Here is a 19,996-nt window from a genome sequence, read left to right on the forward strand (position 1 = left end):
TGTTTCATACAGATGGGAAAAGATGATAAAAAAAAAAAAAAAACATCACGAGTAGACCTACTGTTGTGTTAAGAACTAGTACTGTAGTTTTAAAAAAAGATTAATGTTTTATTAAAATGGCTTGGAGATACTGTAATTGTATAACTAAAAAAAATAAAATGTTTGAATGTATCGGAAACATAGAACGTTGTGTCGGTGTGTGCGGCAGAGTGGTTGCAGTGACGTCACGGACCAGGAAGGAGCAACACAAAAACAAAGGTAGGTACGGGGAACGAGACGCGTTTGCGCCCAGGTTTTAATAATAAATCAAATAATAAACAAAACACTTACACAAAACAAAAGGGATCGATGGCCAAAATAAACCAACAAACACATACCGTGTGGTACAGCGGTAGCAGTTGCTTCGGGTGTATTCTGTCGCTCTACACAGTACTCCCGTCTCTAGCTCAAAGGAAAATGCTTCGGGGCCTTAATCAATTATCAATAAAACAATAACCTTGTTGAGGCTCCAGCCACATTTTCACAGGTTTACAAATAATAATACAGGGGCGGGGTGTACCCCGTCACAGTGTGTGATTTTTATTTTGACCCTCACTATAACGCCACCCTCTCTTATTACCCTTTTTTGCCCATGGCCCATACCTGACGGTTTAAAGAGGGTTGACTGTAGTAGCATAATACATGAAATAGTAGCAGCAACACAGCAGCTAATAGCAGATATCAGGCTTAAAGAGCATAGAAAGCAAGAGAGAACAGGTGGGTCTTGAGAGTTGATTTAAAGCGAGCAACGGTGAGGAGAGAGAGTTCCAAAGAGTCAGAGCCATGAAGCTAAATGTGGTGCACTTTTGCTTGGGGGTAACAAGCAGGTCAGAGCTGGAGGACCTCAGCTTGCGGGAAGGGACATAGCTGGTAAGCAGGTTGAGGAGGTACTTGGGACCTGTGTGATGAAGAGCATTGTAGGTTTGCAGGAGAGTTTTGAAAATAATCGTGAACTTTACAGGTAGCCAGTGCAGCTGGGCAAGATGGGGGGTGATGTGATCACGTTTTTTACATCTGGTAAGGATCCTGGAAGCGGCATTCTGAACTAGCTGCAGTCGGTTTATGGTGTGTGCCGGGAGACCACCATATAGAGAGTTGCAGTAGTCGAGTCGAGAGGGGACAAATGCATGACAAAGTATCACTGCATCCGGGAGGGAAAGGTAGGGACGGACTTTGGAGATGTTTCGAAGATGGTAGAAGGAAGATTTGACCATGGAGGATATGTGGGCATCAAAGGAGAGGTTGCTGTCTAGAAGTACACCAAGGCTTCGTACTGTGGGGGAAGGCAGCAGCAGACAGTTTAAAAGGAGGTCAGATTTGCTAGTGTTCAGCTGAAGAAAATTGGCAGACATCCAGGCCTCAATATTTTGAATGCAAGCCGAGAGCCGAGCCATGTCAGAGGGGCTTCCAGGGTCGAGTTTTAAGTAGAGCTGGGTATGGTCAGCATAGGAGTGAAACATGAGGCTTTGCTGGCGGATGAGGTGATCCAAGGGAAGCATGTAGATATTGAATAGAAGGGGCCCAAGAACAGATCCTTGGGGGAGACCATGGTACAAGTGACTGGGTTGGCAACACCATTGCATCCAGCAAAGAAAACATCCAGGAGAGACAGGTTCCAGAGATTCTAGCATACTTCTGAAGGCGGTCAAGAAGAATGCCATGGTCTATGGTGTCAAAAGCAGCTGTTAGGTCAAGGAGGACAAGCACAGAGGGAGCAGCAGCATCAGCATTGAGCAGGAGATCATTCACAATCCGGAGCAGAGCAGTTTCAGTATTGTGATGCGGCTGGAAGCCAGACTGTAGAGATTAGTTATCCGTGAGATGTCTCATCAGCTGACTGGCTACAGCCCTTTTGAAAGTTTTGGAGAGAAAAGGGAGATTGGAGATGGGATGGAAATTAGATAAGTCAATCGGGTCGAGGGAGGGTTTTTTGAGTACCGGTGTAACTCGGGCAAGCTTAAGGGCAGCAGGAACCGAGCCAGAGTCCAGGGACAGGTTGAGAGTGTGCATAATGGAAGGAGCAAGATCAGAGGCACAGAGACGGACAAGGTTAGTTGGCTAGGGGTCCGGCGGCACGTGGCAGTAGTTTATTACAACAGTAAGCCGGAGACATCAGCAATGGAGAGAGGAGATAAAGAGGAGAGGGAAATACCTGTGCAATATCTCATTTAATCTGTAAAGATTTGTCATATAGCTTATGTAAAGTTACTCCCTATTAACTTACACTCGACTTGATTTTAATGTTATGTTCTTTCATCAGAAAAAAGTAAGGGGGATTAAAGGTGTCATGGAAAAGTTACAGAAAAAGTGTCACAGAAAAAACCCACCTGTATAAATGGGTACCAGAATTTGTATTTAAAAAGAATTAATTGTACTCCTGTAAATCGCTTTGGATAAAAGTGTCAGCCACATAAATAAATTATTATTATTATTATTATTATTATTATTATTAGGTAATATAACGTCTTACTTTTTGGAATAACCCCCTGCTATGACCTTTTTATAGCTATGGTAGTTATACTTCATTACAAATTGTTATTGGTATTCATGCCTATCAAAAAAACAAACAGTTAAACAAAAAAAACTGTCAATCATGCGTTGAAATAATCGGCTATATGTATTTATTTTATTTATTAATATGACAATATCAAAAATCCTGCGGAGAAAAAGCCTGGCTCCTAGTTGTTCGTTAGCTGTCTGACCTTCTCTATATATTATTACACCCTTCATTCGGTCTCCTAAGCTGTTCATTAGCCGTCTGACCTTCTCCATATATTACTGATTAACACCGCTTCTCTATCGCAGCTCAGACAGGGTACTGCTGCGTGTGCAATTCGTAATTGACGTCGTCATTATATGCTCAGCCCAATCACATGATAAGGGTGATGAATTTAGGTACTAAAACTAAATTTATTTCATAACAATAACCTAACCCTAAACCTAAGGTTCGTAGGGTATTAAATACACAACAGTAATCTAACACTAAACCTAAGGTTCGTGGGGTATTAAATACACAACAATAATCTAACACTAAACCTAGGGTTCGTGGGGTATTGGCCGTGGACCATCAATTAATTCTCAATACCTAACCCTAAACCTAACCCTTAAAAATCATCTGATGCCCTCAGTGAATATTTCTTTGTGCTGCCGTGCGCACTGCTGCTTGCAGTTTCCATGGGCGTGTCCGATCTAATCCTTCCGGATAGTCATCACGCGCTCTCAGACCACATGATTTTTCACGTGATCTCATCGTTGTCTGAGCTTAAACCAGAGGAAGAATCAAACCAACAAGAGAAGGTGAACGAGCTAGCTAGCTAAAACTGCAAGACGGCGTTGGGTTCAGTTTACTCTCAAAGGTAATTGTAAACTTATCATGCCCTGCTATTTTAAATTATCTGATCTGCCTACCGAAACTAACGATGTATGTGTCAGTTAATGCAAGTTATAACTTATATATAATGCTGCTAAACTAGAGGTTGAGTGAAACAAAATTTCGAGTTGTTCATTGTACAACAAAACTATCCAAATATGTCCGGTTGTTTGTATGCTGTTGGTATTTATGAATCATAGCCATGCCTCCGTGTTAAACAACAGTAGAGAAAATTCATCTTTTGGGAGTTTGAAAAAACGTTGTTGGGGATAGATCGGGAGTTATAATAATATACATTGTTAATAGTGTAGGATCGTCATGGTTTAGTGCAGTTGTATTGTACTGGTATAGGGCCAGAAAATTGTACGCTGTCATCAGGCCCACCGACTAGAGGACAGGGACATTTAAGGAAATCCCCGAAGAACGGGAATATATATATACACACACACACAAAAAAAATATATTTAATATGGATTAAGCAGAGATGTATGGTTTATTTTTGGCACGGGATAAATAAAATCGGTGTATAGTAACACCATTAAAAACGCTTTTTAATTAGTGCTGGGACGAACACGGGATTTTCATGTTAGGATATTCGCTCACTCGTAATGCAATTCCTTGTCGAAATATATTTTGTTTTATTCTTAAAGTTCTACAATAATACAACCATATCTGTCGGTTATGTTTCATCGGTGCAAATGAAGTGCTATGAAATGGCGGCAAATTCAATTTTTTTTAAACGCTTGGCACAATAATATCTGTTTGTAAAGGTTAAAGGTTAAAACTAAGTCTATCCACACGTTTAAATGTTTGGCAAGTTGTTTACAATAGTATTTATCTTGGAAAAGGGGTGGTTGCTTGTGCATAACCCATTCAAGAATAGGGTTTAATGCATCTGATACAGTACTACCATTGCAGCTTTTTCTGATTTTAAAAACATTGTATTTGTCTGCGTTTGTTGAGCATCGGAGAAATCTAAGTGGGCGGGTACCAATATTACATTACGATTGTCTTGATGTAATAGAAAATATGGCGTTTTTTAGTCTTCAGTTCTTTTTATAATAAGGACAATACTAAAACTCATTGTAGAAGGAGTGACCATAACCTTGGTAGTTTTTGGAAAATACTGTACTACGGAGTTCCAACATGATTATTTTTTTTTTTGACCCTGTACCGCTCTGATCTGATTTAGGTTGCTTTACTTTTGTTAAATCTATGAGTGAAATCAGTCCCAAATCTGTTTGTTCCATGGATTTATGTAAATGTCTGCAGAGAATAGTGTGAGGTATGATTCATGATCTTACAACGGTTTCATAAATCCATGCCTCTTCTAGGTATATTCCATTTCTCATAAAATCCATTTTCTCTAATGCACCAAAATTGATTTCCCTCCCTATAGTATTGGATACTTTACTAATGGCTCACAATATACAGTAGCCCTGAGGAAAGTCTCAAGACAACTAAAATATTATTTAGCCTATAGTAGTTTCTTGATAGGTATTATCACTTTCAGCTTTAAAATACTGTGTATTTTGAGGTAGGCTATAGGCCTTTACATATTTCTTCATGTGTTTTTAAAGCATCATACAGATTTACTCACTTGTCTCATGAGATGCAAGTAATGGCATTATTGTAGCATTTTACTACACCATGGACCTTGGACTGTACAGTTTAGCTTCTGTGGTAAAACTAATGTTTAGAAAATGTGTAATTAAACTAAGAAAACTGTTACCTATGTAGTAAACAATACATAATGTACTAAAATGTTCAAACAGCAAAGTGTGATGATGGCTAAAGTTTAGTAGAAGAACTGAAACTTAACTTTGAACACCCTATTGACTAAAGCTATACGTTATGCAACTTTCTTGTTCAAGCCAGGGTATCAACTTGCATAATTTATATAAACAAAATGAGAGACAGCTGTTGTAATCTGAACTGCCAAAGTAGCTAAAATCAAAACTCTTTGAGGTCTGAAGTTACAAAACATGTCGGTTGTTTAGTCTGCTGTCCTGCCCCTCGGTCACCTTGCCAGGTTTAATACTGGGTCTGTAAATGAAGGGAGGGAGGGGGTGCGAGGTTGCCTGCACTCTTGTTTGGACCTACAAGTCTGCTTGTTTGTCTGTCGGCACAGGCAGCAACCAAAAAAAAAAAAAAAAAGTACTTCTTGCCTCAACAGTTTTTATTAACATTTCCTTACATCACATTTTGTGTGTAAGATTACTCTTTTTGTACTCCTCCTAGGTTACTGTATGTGCTGTAGATTGGCTCAGGTTCTCAATGAGTCTGCAGTTCTGTTTTGATTACATTAGAATGAAAAGGCAAACCCATAGACAATGGCTCTTGTTTGCTCTTCAACCAATCTGTATTAAATGCACTTAAGAATCTACGTGGTTTAGAGTTGAAGTTTTAGTGTTAATTCAGATTACATACGTTTTTGTTTTGCATTACAGCATTTAATGTGTCTAACAAGTTATTACCACAAAGCAGTGGGTGGGGTTGCAAAGGAAACATTTGTTGTACCTATTTTTTTTTCATTATTTAGCAGAAGCATTCATCCATGTGTGGTGAAACTCAAGCTGATGTTTTACCTGTATTTCATGCATAACTATAGCATTTGAATTAAGGACATTGAGAGAGACTTGTCATTTTTTGAGGTATTTTTTTAATCTAAATTACCTGTATACTAAATTTGGCTTGTAATTAGGTTTGCTAAAATGATTACATAATAGGTACATCATGGTTGCCTCAATTACTCTAAACTCAAACTTTGTCCATACATTTGTTTATAAGAAGGTGTTCAGCAAGAAATCTAGAAAATTAACTATCTGGCATTGTGTTGACTTTCTAGACTACAATATGCTTTTACCACAAGTTCTCTGCTTCTCAGAATCTAGCTCATGGTGACGAACAGCATGATTGCTGGTAAACTTGAAGTGAGTCAGTTGTTTACTCTGTTTGCTGATAGGAAGGAATTACTTGTGTAGGTCAAGCCTGTGTCATGGTGTTTTAGCTAACCTGCTCTGCAGTTACAAAAATGCAGTAGAGAATGGTGACTCTGTGATTATCGCCTAGGCTATACTCTGACCAGCAGACAAGTAGAATGTCCTTTTGGTTTTCAGGGAAGTTGCTGTCACAAAGTTAACGTCCCTGTGAGTTATGGTTGCAAGTTGTCACTACATGTGGCAAACCATACTGTAAATTCATTTGCATAAGGATTGTGGAAACAATTTATTACAAGTGCATAAATTGCATATTTTTTTTCCTTTAGTGTAGCAGTGCTATATCTGTCTTCTTCAATACCCTGATGAAGATTATACGGGAGCACTGCACTACTACTGCTCATATATAAAAAAAAAAAACTAGGAGTTCTGTGCAGATCTATTCACAGGGCTCGCCAAGTGCGGGTTGATTTCTCATACTTATATGCCAATGGCGGGTATGTTTTTGTACACTTCACATCGCTCGACTGTCACTGAAGACTTGTTAATTTATGGGCATTTTATATATTGTGTGCGTAATTTTGGGCACACTACATAAACTTGAATATTTGTTATGTATATAAAATGTTTATTTTACTGTGTAATCTTTCTTGAATTGAGTAATGTACTGTAAAAACTAGTTTAAGGTGGTTAATGCATTTATTGTCTGACAAATGACCAGAAAAGTGTTGCACATAACCTTATCGGTTACCAAAGGGTCATTTGGGTATGTAGGTATGTAAAATTGGTGCTCGGGTGATAAGGTTCTTAGGATTTTGTGTTTGAGTCCTTCCTCTCTGTCTCTCCAGCATGTGGTGCCTAGTTGCCTTGCTTTGCCTCCTCTCGGTGCTCGCCAGAGCACGTACGCTGCCTCATCTCCCACCTCTGTCAAATGAGCTCATCAACTACATCAACAAGGCCAACACCACCTGGAAGGTAAGAAGTTTGTATGGCCTTGGCGCTCTGTCCTTATGCTGGTCAGTGTTGGACCCTGCCCTCACAAAGCATTACAGTGCTAAGGGGCAGGAAGTAGCCATTCAGTTCTTCATAGATCTAAATACAACCTTTTAAAAAAATTATATATGGCATCCACAGACTTTGATTAGCACAAACTTTGGACTACCTTGCCTATGTGAAACCAGTTGATAGTCTTGCAGATTTCTTGGGTCTCTTCAATCCAGAAGGGATGACCTCCCTATTAGACCCTTTTTTGAGAATTTAGGACAAAAATGTAATGTCAAATTTGAGACCAGCTCAGTGTAATAAAAAGCAACATTCAGCTTGATTCACGTAGCAACTTGCTGTACAGTATAATATTGATACAGACAAGTATTGACCAGAAGAATTTAAGGATTTTCCCATTCAAACACAGTTGAAAAGAACCCAGCAAGAACTGGAAATGGAAATACTTTACATTGATACGGCATATATCACTTCTGATGTAGTCCAGAGGGGGTATATTTGTACTGTGCAGCTTCTTGGTGTATTCATGGAAATGCCTCTTGCAGCTAACTGTCCTTACCTCTCTTTCCAGGCCGGACACAATTTCCCTAAAGCTGACCCGAGCTATGTTAAGAAGCTCTGTGGGACCTTCCTCAATGGCCCCAAGCTCCCTGTAATGTGAGTGTGAAGGTCATTTGGAGGGTTAATGGGATTCGTTTTTTTTTTTCTTGAAGACAGAGCTAAAGCAGTACAGTATGAAATCGCAGAGCACCAGTCGGTCTGGTCCAGTCGCCTTTCTGATTTCAGACAGGTTCAACTGGCTTTCTGATTTCTTGGCATGGCAACTTCATTTGCATGCCTTTGATATGCAACAACTTGTTATGAATTGGCATCTTAACCCATGAATTGAACGGAAAGGCAAGACCTGGGCTTGCCATTCAACCAACGAGCAATCCTTTACAAGCTGGTTCAGATGAAATTGGATATGCATATCCCTGGTGACTATAATATAGTAATATAGAGTCACAGACAAAAGTATTTGCACCCTGCACATAATATAAAAATTCAAGAAAACATGTTTAAATATAAGCATTTAGTGAATGTTAGAAACAGATTACTATGACACAATTTCTAGTAGTTTATATATATATATATAAAAAAAAAACATTTTAACTTAAGCAATTTAAAATGTGTTCATGACAAATTTATTGGCACATTTGTATTAAGTCTGTACAAATGTACTATTATATATTAAATATATTCATTGACTGAAAACTATTACACAGTAATTAAGCTGCATTATAAAGTCAATAGCCTGAAAGAGGTAATTATTTCGAACATCTGTTGAAGAACATTTTGGCAACACAGCAGATGATGGTAAAGACAAAGGAGTTGGATTCATGGCAAGAACACCATAATGTCACATGTACACAACAGCACATCGCAAAAAAATATTATGGGGCTAATTTACAAACTGGTGCAACCCGGGGCTATTCAGTGAAATTATGCTAATACCAGTGTTTTGAGATTTACTGTTGCAGCATGCGCGTTCTTTAAACAGTAGGTGGCTGGGCTTTGAAAAATAGTGTTACACGTCCCCACATATTGCTACAACTGTTTAAATAACGTACCTACAATTTCTTTTCATTAACATCCTTACAACTTTTTAAACTTAACTTTTAAAGTCTGTTTTCAAAGCTCTTTTCAAAATGGCCGCTCTAGTGCACTGATAGTGTAAAGATTATTGCCTACAGGTAACACAGCAATAACGATCCATGACGTGGTACAGAACCACTTTTTTGGGGGGGGGGGATTTTGGTATCCTGCAGTGATTTTAGAGGACAGATCTCAAACCCCAGTGTAGAGTGGCCATTTTGAAAAGACCTGTGAAACAGACTTTAAAGTTAAGTGTAAAAAGTTGTCGGGATGTTAACAATGAAAAGAGAAATTGCAGGTGCATTAAATGGTTGTAGCAACACCAATTGAATATAAGTTGTAATTTTATTCAGGAACGTCATAAAGCATCTACACAACCAAAACATTGTAAGTAAACTGACATTTGAACAGAGATGTGTTTTACATACAGACATATTGCATAACGTGTATCCTCAAACGGTACAGGGCCAAAACAAAAGGTTATTCAAAACAAACGTAAACAAAAATGGATGTAAATACAGTACAGAACACAAAACGTATACTTTCACCAACATTAATTCTCATGATCACTCGCCCGTGATCACCCCATTCATACACCTGTGGCTGGAGCCTTAATCATTTATTCAATTCACGACTCCATCCACATTCCCACGTGTGTTTACAGGGAGGATTTTAACTACCTCCCTGTCACCACTATTGCACAAACCCACATCCCCATGCTCACATACCAATATATATTAGCTCCCCCGTTCTACGTAACCCAAACTATACAAAAAAACCCAAAAATAAACCCCAGAGCGAGGGTACCTCGTCACACATCTCCCCCCTTTGTGCTCGGCACAAATGGCCTCAACAGCCACCTCCCCCCTTAAATTCCCCAAAGTCTCGGCAATAGCCCTGGGCCAGGAACGGAGGCATCAGGGGGCCCATGGGCGTTAATGTTGTCCGCGCAAGTGCTGCCAGCGGCGCAGGGCATTCCAGCAGCGGAAAGGCTGCTTCCTCCAGACATGTGGCCTGCAAAGGCAAGGCTGACTACGCAATTGCTGCTAGTGGCACAGGGCACTCCGGCAACGGAACTGCTGCTGGTGGAGTTGGTCTCCTGACCTCCTCCTCCTCCCAGGCCCTGGCCACAGAACCTCCCGCAACGAAACTGCTGCTTGTGCAAACAAGTCCCTGGGCGGTGCAGGCTTTTCAGGCTCAAGCAGGAGTTGATCCTCGGGAAGCGATGGGAGCATCAGGTAGTCTTCCTCTTGCGGTGGTGGGAGCTGCAGGCAGTATGCCTCTGGCGGTAGAGGCGGGAGCAGCAGGTAGTCTCCTATCTCTAGAGACTGGTGAGGCTCTCCCTCTCTCACTAGGCTTCCCCTTCTTGGGCGCATGAAATGTGGTCTTACCCCTCTTGGACGCTCGTGCTCCCCCTTCTGGGCACTGGACGCTCCCCTCTTTTTCTGGGCCGACAGCTTCTCCTCTTCCTCTTGGAGGGGGCAGCATACCACAGTGTGCCCGTATTCGCCACATGCAAGGCACCATCCTCTCTCCAAGACCACTGAGGTCCTCCAGCCCATCATCCCACTTCATTTGGGCTGTGTCACGGTTCCCCCAGATCCAGCTGTCCAATTTTAATTATTATTATTATTTTTTTAAAATAAATATTCTTCCACTCCACACAAAAAATCCAGAAAAATAAGTGTACCTGCAGTACAGTCTCCCTCCTGGCCTGTGACGGTGGTGCTGTATCCCACTTCTAATCCCCATATGTGACAGGATGACGCCACTGACCAGGCTGTTGTAATCAGGAAGAGAGACTCAGGAGGCAGAGAATGCAGGTTTGTGTTGTAAATGCTGGTGCACACATTTAATTATAAACAAATAACAGACAAACTCTAAACAAAACACATTTAACATTTATTCAAAGGACTCACAAACGTAAACACGGACGTAAATACAGTACAGCACAAAACACAAAACACATACCTTCACCAATATTAACCTGACCGCCTTAGTCGTTCTAGTGTTAAACACAATAACAAAACTCTCTCGTCAAAAAGTCATAAGAAAAATATGAAATGACAATTGAATACTTTAGGTGTGAGTCAAAAAAAGCGGTCGGCTGACGGCACATGCCTCGGAGGACAGTGTGTGTTCGTCTTCGCGCTCCCGAGTCAGCGCAGGGGTGGTAGCGGTGAGCTGAGCTTAATAAAATAATTGGCCATTCCAAATTGGGAGAAAATAATAAAAATAAGTGGCAACGACTGAATTATTTGTGAACTAAGCTTAAATGCAGCAAGTCAAAATGAAATAGCCAGTACTTGCGTGAACTGATTTTAAATTTGATTCACAGGTGATGTGGTTGCGTTCCGGTGGGAATCTTCTGTGTATTAATACCTGCTATACCTGGAAGCTAATTGGCTGATGATATTGAAGTTTTCTAATTTGTTTGTATTGACCGCTGTAATGTCTCATCTGTTGGCCGATTCTCTCACACACTCATTATGTATCTGCTCTTTTCTCTGTAGGGTGGAGTACACTGGTGATGTCAAACTACCTGATAGCTTTGACCCCAGGGAGCAGTGGCCCAACTGCCCGACAATCCAGGAGATCCGAGACCAGGGCTCTTGTGGCTCTTGCTGGGTAAGGGACTCTATACTGCTCTACAAAACTCCAGTATATATTATACAGCTTTATGTTGCCGGCAGCAAGTAACAATTTGTTCAAAAAAGTGATAGGAGTTGCAACTCTGAGATGCTTAATTTGAGATGTACAAGGTGGAATACTATATGTAAACCTGTTTCATGTTCTCGCATGATTTCACTGTGAATTACTTTAAGATATCAATCTCTGTATTTTTGTATTTACAGCTGTGGTGTGTAGGCGATGCACGTAACTGACCAAATCCTTGTTTTATATATAGTATTTTTCAAAATGGACACCTTTTTTCTGCAAAGTATAGAAAAAGGAGTGAAAACAATTTAGGAAACAGATAGCACTGCTACAGGGATGGGGTGTGAAGAATCTGGTCACAACTGTAGCCGCCTCCCCTCAATGTTTGTTTCTTTAGGTCTTCTGTCATTGCTTTTCTCTTTCTGGTAGGCTTTTGGTGCTGCCGAGGCAATCTCTGACCGGTTCTGCGTTCAGTCTAATGGGAAGGTCAGCGTTGAGATCTCTGCAGAGGATCTGCTCTCCTGCTGTGACTCATGTGGCATGGGGTAAGGCATTAGGAAGGGTCGATTTTGGTAATGGCAGCCTGGAAAAATTGTGGAGATACAAGAGGAATACCAAGAGGATTTGCCTTCATCACAGGGAATGTGACTGGTAACCCTGGGGGGACAACAGCCTTGTATTGACTGCTGTACAGTCTCCAAGTTGTCTTCTGGTCTTACTGGTGGTAACATGTAGTTTTGATGGGTCTCTTTCCTTTATTTCTAATGCAGTAAGTGTTGAGTGTATGTCCCTGTTACAGGTGTAATGGGGGGTATCCCTCTGCAGCCTGGAACTTCTGGACCGAGAAAGGACTGGTATCTGGTGGATTATACGACTCGCATGTGGGTGAGTAGTGAATGTGAAAACTCTCCCTATGTATTGGGACACCCCCTCCTAATGGTGGACATCATTAGCTGGTTTGCAATGGGAGTCCCTTTTGACTGCTCTGAAAGGGACATGCCCCAGGCTGACACATCTCCTCATGAGGGACAAGCTTATACTTTTTTTTTTCTCCCCAGGTTGCCGTCCATACTCAATCCCTCCCTGTGAGCACCATGTAAATGGCTCCCGACCCCCTTGCACTGGTGAAAAAGGAGACACCCCTAAGTGTGTGCTACAGTGTGAGGATGGATACAGCCCCTCCTACAAGCAAGATAAGCGCTATGGTAAGGAGGGGAAGGGCTACCATCCCATTTTATTTTTTTAATGTAAATTTAGTCGTTGCCAATGATTTAGCACTGCCAAGTGTGTTATTAATCCCGATTCACCGCTGCAACCCCCCGGCGCCTTGGGGAAACAGAGCCGTCATTTTTTGCACTGCAGATCCACAGTGAAGCCACCAGATCTATAGTGCCGGAGGACAACACAGATCTGAATGGCTCCACTGCAGACCTGCAGGTGCCCTATCAGCCACCGGGGTCACTGGTGCATAGTGAAATGTGAAGTGCCCTGCCGACCTAAGCCCTCCCTACCAGGGCGGCGCTCGGCCAATTGTGCGCCGCCCCCCTAGGAACCCCCGGTCACGGTCGGCAATGACACAGCCTGGATTTGAACCTGCGATCTCCAGGCTATAGGGTGCATCCTGCACTCCCCGTGAAGCACCTTTTACTGGATGTGCCACACTGACTTAAAGATGACCAAGTGTTCCAAAATAGTTTTTTTTGTAAATCTGAAATCCACACTTTCTTCTAAATTTTACAATAGCCCCCTTTTTCCTGAGGCCTTTATCTGTTTTAAATGCATTGTAGACTTTAGAGATTATACCATGTTTATTTTGTTAACTAAAATTATTTATTTGTTTTAGTATCCGCAATACCCAGCTCATGGCTCCAAATAACCATTATCCAAAGGTTACACAGTTTCATTTCGAGAGAGTAACTTGTTAGTCATTGAATAAATGTGCAGGTGTAAGCATGTGCAGATGGATAGTTAAGTGTCTGTTCTGCAGGGGTGACGTCCTATGCAGTGCCCTCTTCGGAGAAGCAGATCATGACAGAGCTCTACAAGAATGGGCCAGTCGAGGGCGCTTTTATAGTCTATGAGGATTTCCTCATGTACAAGACCGGTAAGTTCTGATAGCCTTGCACAAGGTAATCTATCCATCCTGAATTGAAAAAGTGCATTCTCCTCTGTAGCTAGCTGTGCTAGCATGGTCTGAAGTTCACGTCCTAATTCGAGAGAGGGATATTTGAAACCTTGAGCATTGGTTCACCATAGTCCCGGCAAAAAACACTTTAACCCTGTACCGCCTACGGGGATTGACCATATTTGGGCGTGAATATATGACAACTTTGTGTTGGCACTTTTAGTTTGGTAACCGTAAATCAGAAATTAAAACCCAATAGATCAACAGAAAGGCATTAAGTAGACCTTTCCAATTATGTAATATGTTTGATTGTGGGATGTTATATATTTTTTTTCACAAGCCATGCCTTCCAAAAAATATAAAAAAGTGTATAATAAATATTTGTAAAACATACAAATGTACTATTTTTTCTAAACGATGTAGAAAAAAACTTAGAGTATATAGGAGCGTCGCAATTTTACGCAAGTTGAAATAGCTTGTACAGTTGCAGAGCTATACAGGGTTTTGTAATGCGTGCGAATACAGTATGCTACTGTATTGGTAACAAAGACAAAACAAATGACAAAAAAAACGTACTACCAATAAAAAATTAGCTAAATGATGATAAAAGTAATAACTACATCTAAGTAATTATCCATCGTTTTACACACACGGAAACGAAGAAAACAGGGAAAGTACACTAATAATAATTAAAAGATTGAAGTTACACTTAAGTTATTTAGACATCAGATACATGCAACTCGTTTACATTAGTTCTGCCTCCGTCCGGAGAAACATTTTCAAAACCGGACATAAAATAAAAACAAATATAATTAAAATAACAGTAAATAAATAAAAGGGGAAATCTCAGATGTCTGTACAGTAGCTTAATTTTTGGTCTCAGTCGCCATCTCCTGCCCTGCACACAATCAAACGCACACACAGCATTCCAGAAGTATTTTTTTTTTTAAAGCGTATAAGTTTTTTTTTTTTTAAATAAAACCTAATAAAATAAAGCGATGTAATTATTCCCGGTTCTTGGCTTTCGGATGCATTCTAGGGCGTGTAGAAGGGGAGATACGTGTTTCAAATGTGAGTACCGCATTGAACTCGGCTGTAATGGCAGACGCAAATTAATCATCCTTGTAAAAAAAAGTCCCACACACCCAGCCCTAAACCAGTTACATGGAGGCATTCACCGTAGTCGTGGCTATGACTCAATGAAGACAAGAAGAAAAAAAAAAACAAGCGTGCTGGTTGGACGGCTGAGATGATATGTTTTGTAATCGACATCCTAGTATCGAAATTAGAGCATGTCGGCAGCAAAGGGTTAAAGTCTTCGTTCTGGGCTATATATTGGCCAGATCAATACAAGGAATTAAAATAGATTTAACAAGATGCCATGGTTCAAGTGTCCATACAATGTGAGGTGTCCAAGGCACAACATGCTGAATACCTGCAGTGCATTAGTGATGAACGTGGCAAGCTGTAAGGAACCTCAGACTTGCATGTTGTCTTAATGTGTTTGTGATCCTGTCTCTTGCAGGAGTGTACCAGCATGTGAGTGGTGAGGCTGTTGGTGGTCACGCTATCAAGATCCTAGGCTGGGGAGTGGAGGGAAGCACCCCGTACTGGCTGGCAGCTAACTCCTGGAACACTGACTGGGGTGAAAATGGTAAGAGTCCCTGTTGGAATAGGTCGTGTGTCTTATTTTCTAACTATTATCCCCCGCTGGGGATGAAATCCCCTACATATGTGTATATAGTGGAAGTAGTCATACATATGTATCACACCACACATTTTTTGGCATGTATCTGAAGAATGGCTTACCCAAATGTTGTCCTTTTTTTTTTTTTTTTTTTTTTTAAAGTATATAGATACCCATGTACCAAAATGAATCATGCCTTAATTATTTAACTGTTTTGTCATCTACTGCTATCAACAGATGTCTAAGCATCAGCAAGTTTAACCCTTAGCGGCCCATTTATTCACGCGTGTCGGGTCCAATTTATTTTCACACGTGCAGTTTATTTTAGACGCGCTGTTTAAAAGTGTGTTTTTTCACAGTAAAACAGGTTTAAAAGGCACTGCATATCAACAGGACACTCAGTACTGCATCTCCAGCCCCGCCCCACCCCTTGTTCGCTATATTTTTTACATACCTCGTAATAGTAGTACATACCGATAAATCATCTCCTGATCACTCGTTTTATCACCAAACTCCTCAATAATGCGATCCAAGTCGTTATTTTGTTACTATAACATCTCAAAAAAGCTCTGCAAATGTCTGTTATGTTCTTTGAGCGCTGGATGCGGAAGCAGCTGTCTTGTTTGTTTATGTCCGTGTTTATCTATCTGGTGTCGGGTCTATCAGTATTCATGAGATACACCCTTTTTTTTCGGCATCTCTCGGCTCCTATCGGCCATTGAATGGTTTTCTCGGCTTTTTCCGGAGAAAAAACGACTAGAGATCTGTTTTTTGCGTCTTTTTGAGGTCGGACAGGGTCCGACATTGGACCGGAAAGGGAAAATTGCGATGTCGGACCAGCTCCGACATAGGACCGCAAAGGGTTAAAATCAGATGCCACTTATCATACTGAACTAATCAAGCATTGTGAAGGGCTTAATCTTAGAATAAATTTAAATGCTACACTAGAATGAACACAATTTAATATTTAGCATATTGGTATCCAGAATAAAGAATATGGGCATGTGGTTTATTTGTACATATTTACAGCTAAATAGTGCCCACGGAAATCTGCAAAGAGATGTATTTTCTGCAAAGAATCTGGCTAATTTTGCGGCAATGATTTTTTAATAAGTGTTAGAGTATTGATAAGAAAAAGGCACGCAACTGCCACAGGCCAGGATATTTCTTAGCACACACCCTGGAGCGAGTTGTTGTGCTTATAAAATGGCTCTCTTATTTTATAAAAATAAAAAAGTAACATTAATATGTTTTATGTTATGTATCCTTCCTCCAGCCAGTGCAAAATCTCTTAAACTTTGTCTTTTTAGAAGCTCCAAATGTGCTGGAAAATAAATAAATAAAAAATAATTTTAGTGCAGTGTGAAAATCTAAAAATGTAACTGCTTATTTACATGCTTTATACACTTTGGTAAATAAAGTTGACGATTTGAAATCACGGTTTCCCCAGTACAATAATCATGCTCTGCACCTTTTTATTTCTCCAACCGTGCTGCCTGCGTGTCTCTTCTCAACACTAGTTTATCTCCCAGACAATGAGGCAGTCATGCAGAATGTGGCATGTCAACCTGAACAAAATAACAAAACTTATAATACATTGATGTCTGAATTACCGGAATGTACTTTTTTTTTTTTTTTTGGTCATACACTGTTTTCACATTGGAGCACTTATTTTATTCTCTAAGAAATCAGGGGAGGCTGACAGAAGGACAAATATATGGTTTAAACTCCTACAGTGGATATTCATGTACTGGCTTACAGATTTTCACATACCCAGACAACCTTCAATCAATAATCACACAGACTCAGTTTATTCAAAGTTTAACAAATCTGAGTATATATTTACTCCTTCAGTTTATTAACGCTTAAATGGATCCAGTGATCACAGATCGACGTCGAATCCTAGCTCTTAGAAAATCTAGTCTTTTGTAAACTACAGACATTAATACTGTAAAGCAATATGGTAACAGTGTACTTTTAGTTGGTCTAAAAGCAACCAAAACTATCCTAAAGCATACAATATAACAACCTATCTAAAGTTAAGTATAATAATCCTATTCTTATAGTCTTCTGCTTCAATATAGATGAGATACAAATTCAAGATTACATTCCTTTTAGAGAAGTTTGTCTTGAAATATAAAACGGAATAAAGAAAGGACAGTTGTCCAAACTCATGGCTCTGAATACAACACCAGCAGTTGGCTTCGCAGGTAGATCTCCAGTAGGTGGACCAGCGGAGTCTGTGTTACCAAACTCGACTGATGAATAAACTGTAGTTTTGCCCTGATGTTTAAGACTTTTTCTCTGCTTCATGTGTCTGAAGGCTTAATTAAACCTAAAACATCTGGCTTTTTAGACAGCCTTTATCTTTTAAGTTAATATACTTTCTAATGTCAGGCTACTCCTTCAAATGAGTAATATGCAGTGCCTGGCTTTTCCCTGTTTTTCTAAACCCAGGATATATAAGGTCATGTCTAAAGCTAATAACATATTTCTGTGGTACCACGGAGTTCTATCACTTTAAGATAAAGATTATAAAAACAAGGTGCCCCAGAATTAAAGCACCTGTTTTGTCAGTGAGCCCTGCCTAAGTTTAAAATATATTTCTCTAGTACTCTGGAGCTCCATCACTCACCTTAGATAAGAATTAACAGCCAACCAGTCTAAGTTAAAGCTTCTGTTTATGTCAGTAAATGAAGCCTTGCTTGCTAAAATATTTTCTTCTGGTACAAAGTTCCTAGTACGTTTTCAGATAAGACTTACAAGCGAGGGGCCTCTGTTTAGGTTAGGCTGCTTCTGCTGATAAACTTGACTACAAGCACATTCCAAGGGGCTCCATCGTTGTTATTAAGTTAGGTCATAGTTTAGCTAAGTCTTATTTTAGGCAAACATAGATTTCTGCTTGTTTAACAATTTCTAAACCAGTAGAGTTTTACAATATTATAATATTGCCCTTAACAGTTACATGTAACAATGGTCTTAATCAGTGTCCAGTTTTCATCCAGGATATCGGACTGCTCACAGCAGAATTGAAAATCTTGAGCATCGCAAGTGTCCTTGACAGTTTTAAACACCTGATATCTGCACCTTATCTGGAAGATTAGAATGCGAAGATGGGAGACCTGCTAGCCATTCTCTCATCTCTTTTGCATTCCAATCTCCCAGATAAGCCCACTTAACTAGATGATCTGCATTACACCCCATACATTAACTTCTAATGAGAATGAGTCTTTCTGCAGGGACTAGCTAAAACAGGAACACATTTTTATTTTCTAGTTGCTGCCGTAGTAATTTCTTCAGCTAATCGGTGTTACCTTGGTTAAATGCTGCCACTAATTCTGTTTTATTTATTTATCGTTCCTCTTCCAGGGTTCTTTAAGATTCTGCGTGGACAGGATCACTGTGGAATCGAATCTGAGATTGTTGCTGGCAAGCCTAAAAGTTAATCCTCTTCCAACAGGCTTTAACCAGGAAGTCAACAGAACATCACCCTCTGTATCTTCACCAGGGGTGTTTCTGTAGCAACACAAAATTGACAAAGCACCACTTACTGGGGGGGCAGGGGAATAGATTGGACCCAATCCTGCTGTGAGCGTTGTCCTAATATATGGCTTGGAGAGACGCTTGTTTAGCTGCAAATAATAATGAAACAGTGTATAATTCACATTTAGCATTTTTTTTTTTTTTAAATCAGTATTTTTATTTTAAAAATCACAAGTATGATTTACAACTGTAATGTAAATAGACAGCTCCTAAAATTGATAGGTTGCAGTGACTTTTCAGCAAAGATTAAAATCTTGAAACTAACACTGCATCGTATAAGTTGAGCTGTTAACAGGACCAGTAGCAGATCAATAGTCTTCCATCTTATAACCAGTTATTGTAATTGTTTTATATTGACCCAGTTCATAAACTTGAGTGTGACCTATATCAAAATCAGTGAGGGCACCTGACATTGAGACGCTACTGATGCTAGTTTGCCTACAGTAAACAAACGCAATTTGAAAAAGATCATTTTTAATGTAAAAGGATGTTATTCACTGGAGTGTAGCAAAATTTGATAATCATTTCTTGTTTTAAATTGATTGATTTGTTTTTTTAATAAAGGTTTTCTGTTAATTCCAATTGTGGATTTGTTTATTAAGCAATTGTAAGTCTTGGAATATAGCTACAAGCTACTTCCTTGACACACACATTCCTGGCAAAACAATATAATTTTAGGAGAAACCATTGTATCATATACAAATACACTTCACTTGCATGACTGTACTGGACCTGTAATACATCTAATAACCAAGACCTAATATACTGGATTATGTGTCCTAATAATGTTTGTATTGGAACTCCTTTTTCGTTAGAGGATACCCTTTTGAGGAACCTTGTGTTAACCAGTTTCTTACCTTATCTGATGAACTCCTGGTCTCCTTTCTGCTTGGGTCAGGAGAACAAAAAGATCTCTTCCCGAGAGATCACTGCAATATAGTCCTTTTTTGTGCCAAAGTAGTTGTCCTTCCCCTATAAAACTCTCCTCCAAGTAAGTG

General features: G+C 39.9%; 1 protein-coding gene across 1 annotated transcript; it reads left to right on the top strand.

The window, feature by feature from the left end:
* Window positions 1–3,200: 3,200 nt before the first annotated feature.
* On the top strand, window positions 3,201–19,580 carry LOC117403126 (cathepsin B-like). The gene is made up of 10 exons (XM_034005142.3): window positions 3,201–3,395; window positions 7,197–7,323; window positions 7,922–8,007; window positions 11,499–11,613; window positions 12,073–12,188; window positions 12,443–12,528; window positions 12,702–12,848; window positions 13,631–13,747; window positions 15,294–15,422; window positions 18,825–19,580. The coding sequence occupies exons 2-10, from the start codon at window positions 7,198–7,200 to the stop codon at window positions 18,899–18,901; spliced, it is 999 nt and encodes a 332-aa protein (XP_033861033.1). The 5' UTR covers window positions 3,201–3,395; window position 7,197; the 3' UTR covers window positions 18,902–19,580.
* The last annotated feature ends 416 nt before the right edge of the window (window positions 19,581–19,996 follow it).

Source organism: Acipenser ruthenus, chromosome 5 (genome assembly GCF_902713425.1).
Source record: "Acipenser ruthenus chromosome 5, fAciRut3.2 maternal haplotype, whole genome shotgun sequence".
Taxonomy (NCBI): Eukaryota; Metazoa; Chordata; class Actinopteri; order Acipenseriformes; family Acipenseridae; genus Acipenser; species Acipenser ruthenus.

Excerpts from the sequence above, each read along its gene's own strand:
- LOC117403126 (XM_034005142.3), top strand. The coding sequence starts at position 7,198 with ATGTGGTGCCTAGTTGCCTTGCTTTGCCTCCTCTCGGTGCTCGCCAGA. Across the intron at positions 11,614-12,072 it reads GCTCTTGTGGCTCTTGCTGG|GCTTTTGGTGCTGCCGAGGC; the intron begins GTAAGGGACTCT and ends TCTTTCTGGTAG. Across the intron at positions 13,748-15,293 it reads TTTCCTCATGTACAAGACCG|GAGTGTACCAGCATGTGAGT; the intron begins GTAAGTTCTGAT and ends TGTCTCTTGCAG.